This window comes from Cebidichthys violaceus, unplaced genomic scaffold (assembly GCF_023349555.1).
Source record: "Cebidichthys violaceus isolate CVI_PGR_0920_01 unplaced genomic scaffold, fCebVio1.0.p SCAF_1, whole genome shotgun sequence".
NCBI lineage: Eukaryota > Metazoa > Chordata > Actinopteri > Perciformes > Stichaeidae > Cebidichthys > Cebidichthys violaceus.
The window spans coordinates 6,392,259-6,407,462 of record NW_027176262.1 but is presented as its reverse complement, the minus strand read 5'-3'; the positions used below and the strand labels follow the sequence as shown (position 1 = coordinate 6,407,462).

Sequence of the window (15,204 nt, the reverse complement as noted above, 5' to 3'; positions counted from 1 at the left end):
TCAATGCTTTACTAAAACATTGTAATGCTGACGATGGTCACAGTTTAACATGTCTCTTATTCACCGTTGTCTTCCTGTCCCCTACCCCGTTCCACCTTGTCCCTCATGGCAGATGGTACCCCGAAGATCCTGTCCTCCTTCAGCGAGAAGGTGGTGAACCCGAACGAGCCCGTCTTCCTGGTCTGCAATGTCAAGGGCACGCCGCCGCCCAGATGCTCCTGGTCGCTGGACGACGACCCCGTCATCAAAGACACCCACCACCACCTGGGCCACTACGAGACCCACGAGGGCCACGTGGTCAGCCAGCTGAACGTCACACACACCCAGGTGCAGGACGGCGGGGTGTACCGGTGCACGTGCAGCAACTCGGCCGGGGTCGTGTACCACCAGGCTCGAATAAACGTAAGAGGTGCTTGTCAAATCAGCTCCTCCAAGAACAACAATACACATACCTTGTCTGTCTCTCTGTGTGTCTGTCTGTGTCTCTCTCTGTCCAGCTGACTTTCTGGCGTTTGCAGTACATGGGCGCTGGTTATTGATCAGGATGTTTTGGTTTCCTTGCTTTTTGTAGTGTTCTCTTATGATGATTTGTTTGATTTTTCCAAGTTAAATTTATTTTTGCTCACTATTTATTAGTTCTAGTATTAAATCTTTAATCACGTTTACATTTCTGATTGATTTTGCCTCCATTTTTTTCTGTTATTTTTCATGCATTATTTCCTTTTACTCTGCTCCTTGTATACATTTTAATATTGCAGCCTCGTCTTTTTCTCTCCAAATTATTACTGTGCTTCTCCTACATGCCTGTATTTTAGGTCAAATGAATTATCCTGGTTTGCTGCACATAAGCGTATCTGGATATTGGGTTCCAAAATGGGCTGGTTTGTAAATAGCCGGAAGAAAAATATATTTCTTTTGTTTGCATGAATACATTTATCTCCGGTTTGCTTGTGTGTGAGCGTGAGTGAGTGTTCATGTGTGTCAGTGTCTGTGTGTGTTTACTCAAGCAGCCAATTCAACTCTCCGCGAACAGATGTTAAAGCGATTATTCTGTTTCCATTTTATGAGACACAGAATGTATTACTGCAGCAAGAGCAGACTAATAAGTATCAGTAGTACAGTGTTATCTAAACGCTCTGTTTTCCTTCAGATGGTTAGCACACTTTAATCTGCTTGTCATTTCACAGCCTTCTGCTTTGAGTTAAGCCTAAAATCATGTGGTAAAACAAACGAGAAAAGCTTGAAACAACAGTTCCTTTTGCATTTCTAAATATTTCAGTGGCAGGTACCATACGTGGAGCTGCGGAGAGAAATGTTCTCTGTTTTATGTTCTCTGTTTAGCAGTTAACCTTTCTTTGTTTAACTACTACATATGTTTGAACAGTAATGAGTCAGAAGTATATTTCTATTTACAAAAACACCAAAAATAAAGCTCTAGTGATTTGATGTCACTATCCACTGAATGTCTTTATAGAGGATCCTTTCTCATTCTCTGTCCCTCTGTAGGCCGCGCCAACATTCGTCCAATGAAAAACATCACAGCGATTGCTGGACGGGACGCGTTCGTTCACTGCCGTGTGATTGGCTACCCTTACTACTCCATAAAGTGGTACAAAAACTCGGCACTGCTACCGTTCAATCACCGACAGCGAGCATTTGAGAACAACGGCACACTGAAGCTGACCAACGTGCAGCAGGTGGACGCTGGCGAGTATAACTGCAAGGTGATGGTCCAACCCAACAAGATGGACTCCCAGAGTGTCCATGTTCGTGTGAGAGGTTAGTCCCATAGAGTTGTGGTGGTTGAGCTTAAAATGCTGCCCAACCGAGATGTTATTTTGTTATTTAGATTCCATTGAATTTTAAGTATGAAGTATTCGAAAGCTTGCAGGAAATGTTGTCAACATACCATGCAGGTGGTCAAAAAACTCATTAATCAAAAGCTATCAATTAACTTAATTCGGGGCAGATACAATTTTAGTCTTTACAGCTTGAGACAGACATACAGCAGTTTAGAATCAAGTGTTGTTAAATATTAAGATGATTTGATAAACCTGATGAATCAAACAACTCAATACAATGTTTTGTTTTATTGGATGCAGTGCACTCTGTAAGTGAGACGTCCACTCCTGTTTTAGCCATCACATGTTTGTTTTTCTTAAAGGAATATTTTGTGAAAAATTCTCATTTGCTTTCTTGCTGAGAGATAAATTAGGAAGTCAATACCAATCTCATGTCTTGCTGTTACGTGTAGGGCTACAGCTAGTTGCTATTAGCTGTTAGCTTAGCTTAGCATAGAGACTGGAAAGAGGGTGAAACAGCTAGCCTGGTAAAAGGTTATAAAGCTCAAAAGCTCACTATTTAATATTTTTCTTCTTTTCATTTGTTTACTCGATAAAGAAATCAGTTTAGTGTAAAATATGTGGTTTTATGGGGGTTGTGTGAGTGACTTTTTCTTCCTGAGGCAGCATAGTGACCTCCTGGTCACATATTTCCCAAAATGTTGAACTTCCTCTAGACTGTCACATCTTTGACTCTGTGTTAAAACTGATAAGTGAATTAATGCCAAAGCCCCATATTTTGTGCTCTATTAACAGTGAATTTGATAGATATTTTAAATAGGAAACATAAGGCCCATTCTGAGACCACCTGTTTACATGTGCATCTACGGTGAAAAAACCCACCACTATATATATATAAATAAAAGGACCCACTCAAACAGAAATGCAGACAGCTATATCATATGCCATAGAGCTTACCAGACTTCTAAATGAATCAGATATTCCTCAAGACATCAAGGTATCTAATGACGACTGTATCAGTGTCACTGACATTACAGAGGTGAGTGACTGATCTCCACTGAGATCTTACAGCTGTAAAAGGTAATACTCAAAAGGGCTTCCCCATTATGCTCCATGTCCTTCCCTCTGTACAGTATGCTAGGTTATCGTCACTGTATTACACTTTCTAATGGAGCGAGGGAAACAGAGGGGGAGAGAGAGTGAGACCTAAAGAGAGAGCGATGATATAAAGCAACACTTCCCAGTGGTGCTATAGTGAGCAAGTGCATTTGTTAATTTACTCTGCTCATGCTTAAAATGCGGAAGTGTCTTTGGGGATCCCTGGAGTCCATTATCTCCCCTTTGTTGTGAATTAAATAAGGTGCTAAAGTGCTGCTTATTTCAGTGTTATTTCAACTCACTGGACACTCAAACACAGATGACTTGTGTGATGGCTGGAGATTTCCCAGAGAATAGAGCGCAGGCAATTTAAATAAATGTTATTGTGTAACAGTGTCGTTATATTATGCAGCCAGATTGACTCTGGCTGCTCTGTGAATACTTGTTTTCTTCTACGCACTAGTCCGGCAATCATGGTTTTCAGTAGTGGATACAATCTTGGATTGATGTAGTAGTATAGAAGATGAGTAAGTATGTAGGTTAGTAGATCAATAGATGATCATTAATAGACGAAGTTCAGGTTCACTCAGATTTCTTTCTCCAAGCAACCTGAATGAGTCACATAAAAGTTATTTTTCTGTTGTTCTGCTTCTGCGTGCTCTTCTTTTTCTGAAAGAACATAATGTTCCCGACTGAGAATGACGGGAACTTATTGCAGAATGTTTTGCTATTCAGGTCTTTTGTGTTCCTTCAGTGACCTCTTGGGAGCAAGATAGTTAAAAGATTTTCATTTTACTCTGAGAAAAGGACACAGTATCTGCCACAAAATCCAGGAAATTAAGACGGTCTTTGAAACTCACGGCTGAAATCACATTTAATCTTGGCGTCTCTTTCTCCTGTTCCTCCTCGGCCTGTCAGTGCCTCCCTACATTCAGCCCTTTGAGTTCCAGCGTTTCACCATCGGCCAACGCGTCTTCATCCCCTGCGTGGTCATGTCGGGCGACCGCCCGCTGGACATCACGTGGCAGAAAGATGGACGGCCAATCCCCATCAGCCTGGGCGTGACTGTGGACAACATCGACTTCACCAGCTCATTGAGAATCTCCAACCTCACGCCCGACCACAACGGCAACTACACCTGCATCGCCCGCAACGAGGCTGCTGCAGTGGAGCACCAGAGTCAGCTCATTGTGAGAGGTGAGGAAGCACAAAGGAACAGATTATATATCTAATGGCACCCTAGTGGACTGCTGTAATGTGCAGTATGTGTGCAGGTTTTCATTTTAAGCCATCCCTGCTGTACCAAACTTCACTTATTAGTTCCTGCTGTCTGGCCGGAGGTAGAATCGACTGGTGCAGTGTTTGACTTGTGTGAAACTGCACACACAGGCTACAAGTGTAATAAAGACGCCAACAAAATATCATGTATCAATGTCAACTGTTGATCTTTGTGTATGTACAGTTCCTCCTCAGTTTGTGGTTCAGCCTGAGGATCAAGATGGGATCTATGGGAAAACTGTGACTCTTAACTGCTCAGCTGAAGGCTACCCTCCACCCACCATCGTATGGGAACACTCCAAAGGTACATTAAACGCAGCATGTATTACCCACTGCAGGTGAACCTGCCGGCTACGAGGGAATGAATTAAAAACAAATCACACTTTTGAATTCAAACTCACAGAGTAGGTAAGCAGACTTAAGTCTCCTGAGTTACCAGGATGCTCAGCAATAACTCAACAATGTATCCAATGGTTTAGTAATAATACAAAGTGCTTGTAAAACAATCAAACATGGAGGTCCATCACTCAAGGTAATTAACTCCAGATGTAATGTATATTGTGTGATAATTCAGACAATGTTTAACCCTCACAAGACAAACTGCAATCACGTAACTGTCTTTAGCTCAACGACATGAACACTTACAAGTGGTAAACATGGGAATCCTTCTTGATGTGCACGCAATATTGGTAGTTCCACTTTTTATTGCTAAGTGACCACCACTCAACAACTCACTGCAACAATGAACACAGTATTGAAACGCAAAGTAATATGGATTCAAGCTCACAGCATTAGGATCGTTTAATCTTGAGCCTCAATGGTGATTCTGGTCTGTATTGAACTGCAGTGATTGAAGGTTGCAGCCTTTAGTTTCTAATGAATAATTTTCCATTATTTAATCATTCCATGCAGGCTGTACATGCGAGAGGGAAATGCATAATCATGTGAAAATGATTGTTTTTGTTATACTACAATACAAAATATCAAACAAAAAAATGAATGATGATTGACCAATAAAGAATCTGAGTGTCCATCAAGAGTTATCATATAAAATGATAACTATGCCAACTACAGTACAGCTGTGTGCGCAGCTAGCTTGGTCTCAGGTTGTGTTTCTTAAAGCAACTGTGTGTGAAGGCGAGTGCAGTAGTAGTGCTTTTGCAGGTGAGTGGCTTCCATTTGCTTCATCCACAGCCGGAGCACATGTGTGCGAATACACAGAGATAAAAGCACACACACACACACACAGCCATCTGCTCTGTAAACTGCGGGCTGAGGGGCTTGCAGGGTTTCCACCTGCACCATTAGAGAATCATCAGAGAGAGAGAGAGAGACAGGGGAAAAAATTCGGCAGACAGATATACAGATAGAGCGTCAGCAGACAGACGGGCAGGGAGGCAGCAGGTGAGTTCGGCCACTTGAGCAGGGCAGATGAAGAGGAGCCCCAGGTGTTTGCTCCATCATCCATATAACCAGGGATGAAAGCTTCACCAACAGAAGGACAACAACCAATGAAGAGTGGTGTGTGTGTGTGTGTGTGTGTGTGTGTGTGTGTGTGTGTGTGTGTGTGTGTGTGTGTGTGTGTGTGTGTGTGTGTGTGTGTGTGTGTGTGTGTGTGTGTTTACTCAGCCCCATGATCAAAGGAATGAAAGAATCAGATCTGTTTTTCACCCTTTGATTGGATTTGTGTGTGCGGACGTGCATGTCTGTGTGTGTGTGTGTGAGAGTGTGTGTGTGTGTGTGGACGTGAGACAAGCAGGCCTCATGCCTGATTAGCACTGTCTGACCGTCCATTTCTGATCAGTACAGAGGGATTAGGCTGAGCAGTGTTTGTGTGTGACCGCTCAATCGTAGCGTTAAAAACAAGCATTACCTATCCAGCAGGAAGTTCAGTTGGCCCGGCCTCAGATCAGTTTTGTTGTTTCTTTTCAGGCCTTCGCACTTATTTTGTACCTTCATCTTTCCTGGTGCTCTATGATATGTTGTTGTGCAGGATGTCATTCAGAGCAAAGAAGCAATGAAAATCACCTCCAAAACAAAAACACATCCAGGGCAGGCGGCTTGGGAAGCTATCGTCTAATTTGTTGTAAGCCAGAGGGCAGTTTGTCCAGAGAATGGCTGTCTGGCATGCTTTTACTGCAACAGAAGTAGGTAAGAGCCAGATGAGTGTCTCTGGGAGATATGGAACAGTAAGTAAAGGTCAACCGCTATTAGCATAACGACTAGCACCATTTGGATATGCAAAATCCATAATTCAAGGAAGAACACATCTCCCTCCCTCTCCCTCCTCTCCCTGTCGGAGCCAGGGGAGCAGGAACAAAGTCACCACTTGACCCTTTGCTAGCCACGGCCACTTGACTGCATTTTAATTAAAAAGCAAAAACCCACAGCTCACTAAATAGCCTAATCTCTACACGCTTACTTTAACACGAGCTAATGCAACGTCTGGCTCAGTTCACACATGTGTTTAATACTACATGAGCAAGGTGGAATACAGTGCTTTCATCACTATAAGAGCAGACTGCTCCAAAGATGTGAAGCTTTAGGATTCATCGTCGGTGACATTTCCTGCGGACTTTGCAGAATGAAATACTGGATTGTTTAACAATAGAACAAGAGTGATTATATCATTTTCTATTAAAAAAAAGATAGGTATTAATTACACGCAGGCTCGAATATGTCAGAGATGCCAAGTCCAATTATTTCAACGGCGCTTCAGAGATGGATATCAAGTGTCAGTCGTATTGGACTTTTGAGAATTGAGAAAAGCGGCATGCAGAGATTTACGCTACTTGTTCTCTAATCAGACAAATCCATGCCTGTAGGATGAGTCTGTCCTCGACCAAGGCCAGACTAGTAATTCAACAAACATACATGCAAAGAATAAACCCGGAGATTTGACGCACGGGAATAAATAGTCTGGAAAAAAATCCATGTCTAGCTACAGCTAACATCTTTGAATATCGCTGGCCCGCCTCTGTGCTGAAGGCCAGCAGCAATGCAAGGCCTCTCCGCTCTGCTCTCCTCCTGCCTGTTGTTCCTCTGCACCAATCTGCTGTCTTGTTAAACATGAGCATTATGTCTGTTCTGATTGCATCACACCGGCAGCTCGGCCTGCTTCACTGTGCTCAGCAGCTGTTTGGCGGTTTAAGGATTTAGGCCTGGTGTTAAGAAACATGTTTACAATCCTCCCTAAATCTGACAGGCTTTGTCATCAAATCTGTAAACAGAGACGCGTGGTCAAATGAATGCACGCACACAAACACACACACTGGAGGTCAGCTTATTGTTCAGCACTGTGTCCCGTTTTAGCATTACGCATCTGTTTCCCTACTGATTAGTATAGCTCAATATGTAGGCATGTGTGTACATTTAATGTACTGTATGAGCTATAGAAAGAGCTGGATGTTGTATCGAAATGTTTATTTTCTCACTATTTACAGTGTTGTTTTGTACTCTCTCTTTCTCTGTCTTTTATCTTCCTTCTCGTCTCAGGTGCGGGCGTTCCCCAGTTTCAGCCCATCCAGCTGAACAGCGGCTCTCGCGTGCAGCTGCTGAGCAACGGTTCTCTTCTAATCAAACATGTGCTGGAGGACGACAGCGGCTTCTACCTGTGTAAGGTCAGCAACGACGTGGGAGCTGATGTCAGCAAGTCCATGTACCTCACCGTCAAAAGTAAGAGCCTGCGTCTGATGCACGATCAATATTAGCTGATGGGCTGTAATCATTGTGTATTTTAATGTCTGGGCTGGTGCAGCAACAAGCAGCCGTTAAAAAGGATTTCCAGCTGCGAGATTTTACAGATAGCTGTATTCCTCGTAAAGTTGATCGGCTAGACATTAACTTTAAAAAAAAAAAAAAAAAAGACATGGAAGGAAGGGAGATGCACATCAGCAGATTCAATAGACAAGCTGTGCATTAAGATAAACAAACTGAGTCTGAGAGTTAAGGATTCTGGTCCAAAGCAACATCTCAGTAGCTTGTGATGAGCTTCAGCTAAATATAAAGCTTAGTAAGTTCAGCAATGCATTAAACCTTTATTTAGTAGAATTTTCTGCACAAACCTATCTATATGCAAACAGCTAGTATATTTAAACATGTTGCTGTTTTTGTGTCGGTGGTCGGGATGTTAATGTCCCCGACTGCAGGTCTCCTGCCTCCAGTGAGGCATTAGCATGTAGCTCCCCTATAGCGCTAGGAGTGGCTCCTCATTTTCATGGCGCTTAGATGCGAGTGGGGCTTATTTTCCCTGTGCTACTGTTATCAAACCGGATCACGGGGAGCCCTGCTGACATGCAGCCCTATCTCTGTCGCCCTCTCTCTCTATCTCTTCCTCTTTCTCTCTCCTCACCAAGTCTGAGATACAGAACACAAATGTGAAAAAGAGAACAAGAACCTGACACGTCTAACTTGTTTTAAGTGGTGTAATGGAAGTTGTAACTAACTCAGACTTCTGACCTCTCTATGAAAAGGGAAGCCAACAAAATAATCTCCTTCTGGATAAATCAGCACGTGTTATCATTAATATCAGCTGGCATTGCAGTGGGTTTTCATGTGTCACTGTAATTAAGCCTCGCAGTGTACAAGGTTGGGAGCTGCCACTGTGTGAGGCTGTCAGGGTTACAGCGGCAGGCTCAGAGAAGAACATGCTCTCTGTGTTTTCATAGGTCAGTTTGCTGACTGTAGCACGCAGTTGCTATGCAGCAAGTTGACCTATGGCTGTACTAACCTCTTTTTCTTCCATTTTTCACCAAGTAGAGAGCAAACACCGTAGTTTCAGCTACAGAAGACTCAACTCTCTGTAGCATATCTAACGCCAAACACCAAACAATGATTTTTAAAGACATTGTTTATTTATTTCAACTAAAGCAAACAAGGTCTTGTGTCGCACAGTGTGCATTTGTTCATGGTATGCTTTTACTGTATTTACTGAACTCCACTATTCCAATGAGTCCTTCAGAGCCAAAGAGAAGATTCACCTCAAACAGGCTAGAGTGAGATGATATAGATCAGTTTTCAACCAGTTTGAGATAAGGTCAGTGTGTGAAGTATACTCAGATTGAATGCATAGTTTTGGTTTCACTGCTCTTTAAAGTCAGTTGTACCTACTACCAAAGTAGATGAGATAGAGTGATAGAAACAGAGAGAGAGAGAGAGAGAGAGAGAGAGAGATATGTTTGACCCGCCGAATGCACTCTGCTGTTGCTCTAGGCTTCAGTTTCATGCTGTACTCGGCTCTATCAAAGGGAATTTTGACAGCTTTAGTGCTAAATAATGTAAGCTTACTTCTCATAACTAGTAGTTTCATTAACATGAACCGTAATGTTTACATTATTTACTGCTTTTATTATTTATATCGTTTTCTCCCCCTTAAGATTCATTTTAAAAATCATTCGAATGATATTTTTTATTTTCTTACCACAAGTTGAACATGGATATGAACATAGTAAGCGGAGTAGAATATTAAATCAAAAACTATAGTTCATTGCTTGTCAGTTACTTGCTCTCTTTATATGTGATATGCACACTGACTCTACAGTCTCTGTTCTTACTGCTGAAAAAAAATACTGAACTGTTTTAATCCTGGCAGTATTGCCAAGGGCTTGAATTTTACCTCACTTTTCCCACGTAAAATCGTCTTATTCAGAACCACCGCTGTCTCATTAGATTTGGCGTTTATGCAGAATTATTTACATGTTTATTTTATCGAGCCTTTGTTGCATATAATTATGGTTATTTGAAGAACTCCTGCTGTTAAAACGTTTGAATAGCATGTTTACTATTTCTCAAATATGCAGAATTCCATTTTGCAGTCATCTCTAAGTGAATACACTTTTCCTGGGGCCTTGGGCTCTGAATTGCAAAATATAGTGCTGCAGGAAGAACGTATTTTTGGAGGCCAACCCAGAAGCTTCGCACTGGTTCCCTCAACAAAAATCCAAAAGCAAGATCCTTTTTAAGCGTGAATGAAATCAGCAGAAGTAAAAAGCTAACGTTGGGTTATAAACAAACTACAACACAGTCACTTAAGCGCGAGTATACACAACGAGGCTGTAAAGACGGGCTTTTGTAGCCTCATTTAGCCACTTGTTAGCTACCACCTTTTTTAAGGTACTAAAAAACTCCAAAATTCATGAGAGTGGTCTATACTGACGCATTGTATATAATAGAACAAAACATTAACATCTCATAAGCTTATGTTAACCACAAGCCTTATTTCACGCATCTAAAAACCCATTCAGTTAACCCATTGACTTTGAGACAACGGAACCGGACGTGTGACTTTGTTCATTTTCTCTCTTTTTTTGGCAAATGAAGGGAGTTGGAGAGTCTGTTACCATAACTGTATATAAATAAAATGATTAAGAGGTGCTGGAATATTTATACAATATTATTTTATATGTATAGTTAACATGATATCAATATTTATTTTTTAAATATTCACGGTTATTGTCAATACCGGTATATCGCACCACCCCTAGCTACAATAAACACAAAAATCTGTCTACCAATATCTGCTTATATATATATATATATATATATATATATATATATATATATATATAAACCATTGATACAGCAGCTAACATCATGCTAACAGTTCCCCCATGACATCACCGGAATATGTCATCATTAGTAGCACTGAATATGGATTAAATACATGTGAACACAGTTCTCTTTTTACACTCTGTCCATTTACTCCTGAATTAAATTTCTCTTGCAGAGTCATTTAAAACCTCCAAGTCATTCATGATTCAGTTAGCATTGACGTGCCGTCCGTGCAGCTCAAATACTTCACTGTACAGGAGCCAGCTGTAAGTTCTTTGGGCCTACGATAGCACGGTGTGCCGTCCTTCCTCTGCTGCCATTGGCTGCTCAGTCCTTACATGCTGGCTCAGCCGCATGCTAGTCACTCATCAACAGATCACATTTCATGCCCTTTAAACCCCAAACTGTACTTGTATGCACAAGATGCTTTCTGTAAAAGTGTACTTACTTGCATGAGTGGTTTGAAAAACGGCAACCATTAGTGTGCTTGTAGTCACCAGCTCCATCATGTCCATTTCTCACTGTTTGTGTTCGAACACATTTCTTTTCAAGCATACAGTATGATTGTAATGTAGACATATTTTACTTTTTTTAGATTCTTTTATTTTTTATATCCATTCATGGTGCATTCTGTTCATTCTGCTTGCATGCAACGTGTGCAAATTTGTGTGTGTGTGTGTGTGTGTGTGTGTGTGTGTGTGTGTGTGTGTGTGTGTGTGTGTGTGTGTGTGTGTGTGTTATGAGACACTGGAACTCTTGAGTGCATTTCAGCCTCATTTAAATCCGTCAATACTTCAATTAGAAGCCGACGAGGGGGCTCAAGGGAAGAGCAGTCCGCATGTTTCTCTGCTTTATTTGCACTCGCTGTCTGTCTTTGTTTCTTACATTTCTAGCAATACGAGAAAGATTAAAAAGATAAATGAGTTGTTATTTGTTTCATTTTATAGCCTTTTTCATTTGATAGCAGCTGTGTGTGTCCTCCAAGTGTCTAAATATCCCATTGCCAACAAGAAAGCATACATTTATTTACCATTCACAGATCCTTTTTTAGCTTCATTGACTCACTCTTCGAACAAAATAGTCTTAATCCCAGATGAATATTACAGTATCATATATTTAAATCAATCTACATCCGCCTACACTGCTCCTCTGTGTGTCTGTGTGCGTGTTTTGCTGTTGTACTCTTTCTTAAATCACAATGTCAACATAGTGAGTCATGTATTGTGTCAAAAGAGAATTGTTCTGTTTGTATACTCGCAGGGTTGCGTCTTTTTATTCATGCTCTCTGAAAACAAACGAGAAAAAGTGTAAGTAATGGATTAAACAGTACGTTTATCTACTCTATAATGTAAGAGGCAAAAGCTAGCATACCACTTTAGCTTAAATCTTTTAGCATCATATTGCTAGTATCACTGCTGGCTCACTTGTAGCCATCAAGTGCATATTTAAAACACTTTTTACAGGCTTCTCATTTTAAAACGAGTCGGTTGGAAATGTTAAAATTTCAACCAGAGCCATTGTTTTCAACCATAAGGAAGTCAACTTAAGATTAACTAGCTAGCTAGCTACATCTGATAAAATTGTGTGACTAATCGCCCATCAAATAGTGACCAATTAATTTTCTCTCCGTCAAATGAATCACCTAATTGTTGAGCTCCTATTTAATCTGCAAATGCTTAAACAGTTTTAACACCAAGGTAATTTGGAAACTAGGATTTCAGAAGTGCCCGTTTCCATACAAAAGAGCTTGTGCCATACCACCGTTGACTCAAATGGTGCTTCAGGTTTAATTATACAACATTTAACCCATCTTAGTATGAGTGAAGCCTTCTCCACACTGCTCAGTCCCTCACCTCCTGTCTGTACCTTTCTCTCTTTGTTCCCCTCCTCTTCCCTCCCTCTCTAGCCTCTCAGCTTTCTCTTTTCTCCCTTGTCTCTCCTCTTCCCACTCACACTTTCTCCTCTACCCGCCCGTGTTTTATTACCAGGTCCCTGTAATATCGCTGGATATTAAAAAATATACATCAACCAAGCAATTATGGGCTATCAAAAAGAATAGGTTTAGCCCGGGGCCCTGCGAGTGCTGCACGGTAGATGCATAGAGATGAGATGAGGCCTCACCTCAGCTCTGGGCCGCTGAAGCACAACCAAGATTGGCGAAGATTGTAGGACATTTTAGATACTGCGGTTTCTATCACATGGTGGCGAAGTAGAATGCGCAGACATTTAGCATGTTTCATTGTCACATATTCACTCACACGCACACACATTCAAGGTCACAGGCGGAATGAAACCCATATTGACAAGCATGCGCTCATTCAAACCAACATATTTTAATAGACCTGATTGCACACAGAAACACGTACACACCAGATAGACACACTAACACACACCGAGTCTTGCGTTCTGTCATTGTGTGCCCTTTCTCCCTCGATGAGCAAACACAAGCTTCGTCAGTGTTAACTTGTGCTGCCAAGGCCGCAGATTTAGATGGAGAAAATAGCCCCTGTTAAGGAGCAATAACATTTAGAGAAGGGGCTGAGAAGACTCTTTTAATAGGACTCACTTAAAATTCATAGTTGCTATGCAAAATAAATCAGTGATTTCCTGCGCGGGGGCAGTGGGAAAGGGGATGATGGTGTGGGGAGCGAGGGAGAGGGAGGGGCTGCGAGTGAATAAGTGATGAGGTTTAAACGTTGGCAGTCCCAAGTCTGACACATTTCATCATGCCGGGGGTGGGCTGGGGCTGAAGGTGCACGTACGTGCACACACAAGCGCACTGGCCTCAAATGTGCGCGCACACACACACACACACACACACACACAAGTAGCTCCCCCTTTTGATTTGTGTTGGCTGCATCAAAGACAGAAATGTACTGTGAGAAGAAAGTCAGAAACACGTTGACGCGTCTGTGTGTGTTCATTTGTTTGCGTTGGATTTGTGTTTGTTTGTGCTTGTGCTCGTTAACTCTTGATTTTAATTTACAGTACACACATAAAAATTTGAGACCGACTGAAACAGCGACTTGGCCGACGTTATCACAGACATACTGCAATCAGTGTGTTTTAGCTAAGCCATGCTGGCAGCATTTTAACCATTTTACAAGCGAAACATCGGCACGTCAGCATTGTCATTGTGAGCTTGTTAGCAAGCTGGCGTTAGCATTTAGCTCAAAGCACCGCTGTGCCTAAGTAGCCTACATCCTCACAGAGCTGCTTGAGTCTCAGTCTTGTTTAAACTCCCAAATATCGGAATCAGAATGAACAAAATCAGAACAGGTCATGTTCTAATACATGTATGCACATACTGTACAATGTAGCTACATCTTTATACTGTATGTACCACTGAAATAATAAATAACAGAGCAAGGAACAATTTTTCAGCCTGCTTGTGCTGCAGTTTAGCACGTCAGTACAGTGTAATAAATTATTCATTATAAATGCAAGTACTTTAATTGACTTGTGATTGTCTAACCGTCCTTGCACTCCTAGTACGAGCAAACTGTACCAGACTGGCGCCTGTGTGAAGCCAAAACAAATTATTACAAAGTTATCTACATTACTGTTTTGACCCAGGGGAATACTGTGTGTGTGTGGGGAAGCATGTGTGTATTTCTAAATAGTGTTTGTGTGTGCCATTGCTTCTGTTTTGGTTTGCATTTGTTTGTGCATCCCTAAGTTTCTATTTTTTCTATTTTGACAGTGTTTCTACACTTGCATACTGTTTGAGTGTGCAAGGTCTCTGTGTGTGTCTTTGTTTGTGTATCTCCAGATGTGCACGGGCGCGTGCGCGCATCTCTCGTTATTCTTGCACGTTGGTATATATGTTCGAATGCGTGCGTGTCTGTGTGAGACAACAGCACGGCCAGCGGACTTGTCTGCTGCGTATGAATAATCAAAGTGGTCTCTCTCATCATTAAATCATCGCTGTCCTGGTGGGAGCCTGAGGAGGGAGATGGAGTGAGAGAGCGAGGCAGAGGGATCATAGTTAGCGCTGCAGGGGTACATGCTCTCTCTCTCTCCTCCATCGTGTAGCGTGGCTGAGATGTGTCATGAGCACAAGTCTTTTCTGCTCTCTGTGCTCGCCCACTTAGCTCCCACAGACACAGCCGCTCTCGTGCACACACATTCATGCATATGCACACAGTACAACACTCATACACATGCACACAGACAGATTATTCAGGAGTGTACAGACATTCACACACTGACTCAAACACAGATATCGCATCTCTTCTTGGAGGAGAGGGCCTCCGACCTCGACTACACAAGTGCCTGCCACATGTGGCCGCCACTGCTGTCCTTTACAGTTTTCACCATAGCACATATTTACGTAAACTGGAAAACTTCTAATAAACATATGGTATTAAACACCGGCCTGTTTGATGTAAATAAAGAGTAACTGACTGATGATGAAAGCCGCTCGAATCAGTATTTGTATTATGTAATTTGTGTCGTGTAAAAGGAGTCATATTTT

At 41.9% G+C, this 15,204-nt stretch overlaps 1 protein-coding gene across 3 annotated transcripts in view; it reads left to right on the top strand.

The window, feature by feature from the left end:
- The window catches only part of dscamb (Down syndrome cell adhesion molecule b), a 110,701-nt gene that overhangs the window by 71,306 nt on the left and 24,191 nt on the right, over nucleotides 1-15,204 (top strand). For 2 of the 3 annotated variants that reach the window (XM_068708372.1, XM_068708363.1), the window contains exons 7-11: nucleotides 113-409; nucleotides 1,507-1,779; nucleotides 3,819-4,097; nucleotides 4,363-4,482; nucleotides 7,674-7,853. In XM_068708372.1, the coding sequence (XP_068564473.1) occupies nucleotides 113-409; nucleotides 1,507-1,779; nucleotides 3,819-4,097; nucleotides 4,363-4,482; nucleotides 7,674-7,853 (1,149 nt within the window). Of the gene's footprint in view, nucleotides 1-112; nucleotides 410-1,506; nucleotides 1,780-3,818; nucleotides 4,098-4,362; nucleotides 4,483-7,673; nucleotides 7,854-15,204 lie in introns of those variants that run through there. The other variant, XM_068708383.1, reaches the window with a different exon arrangement.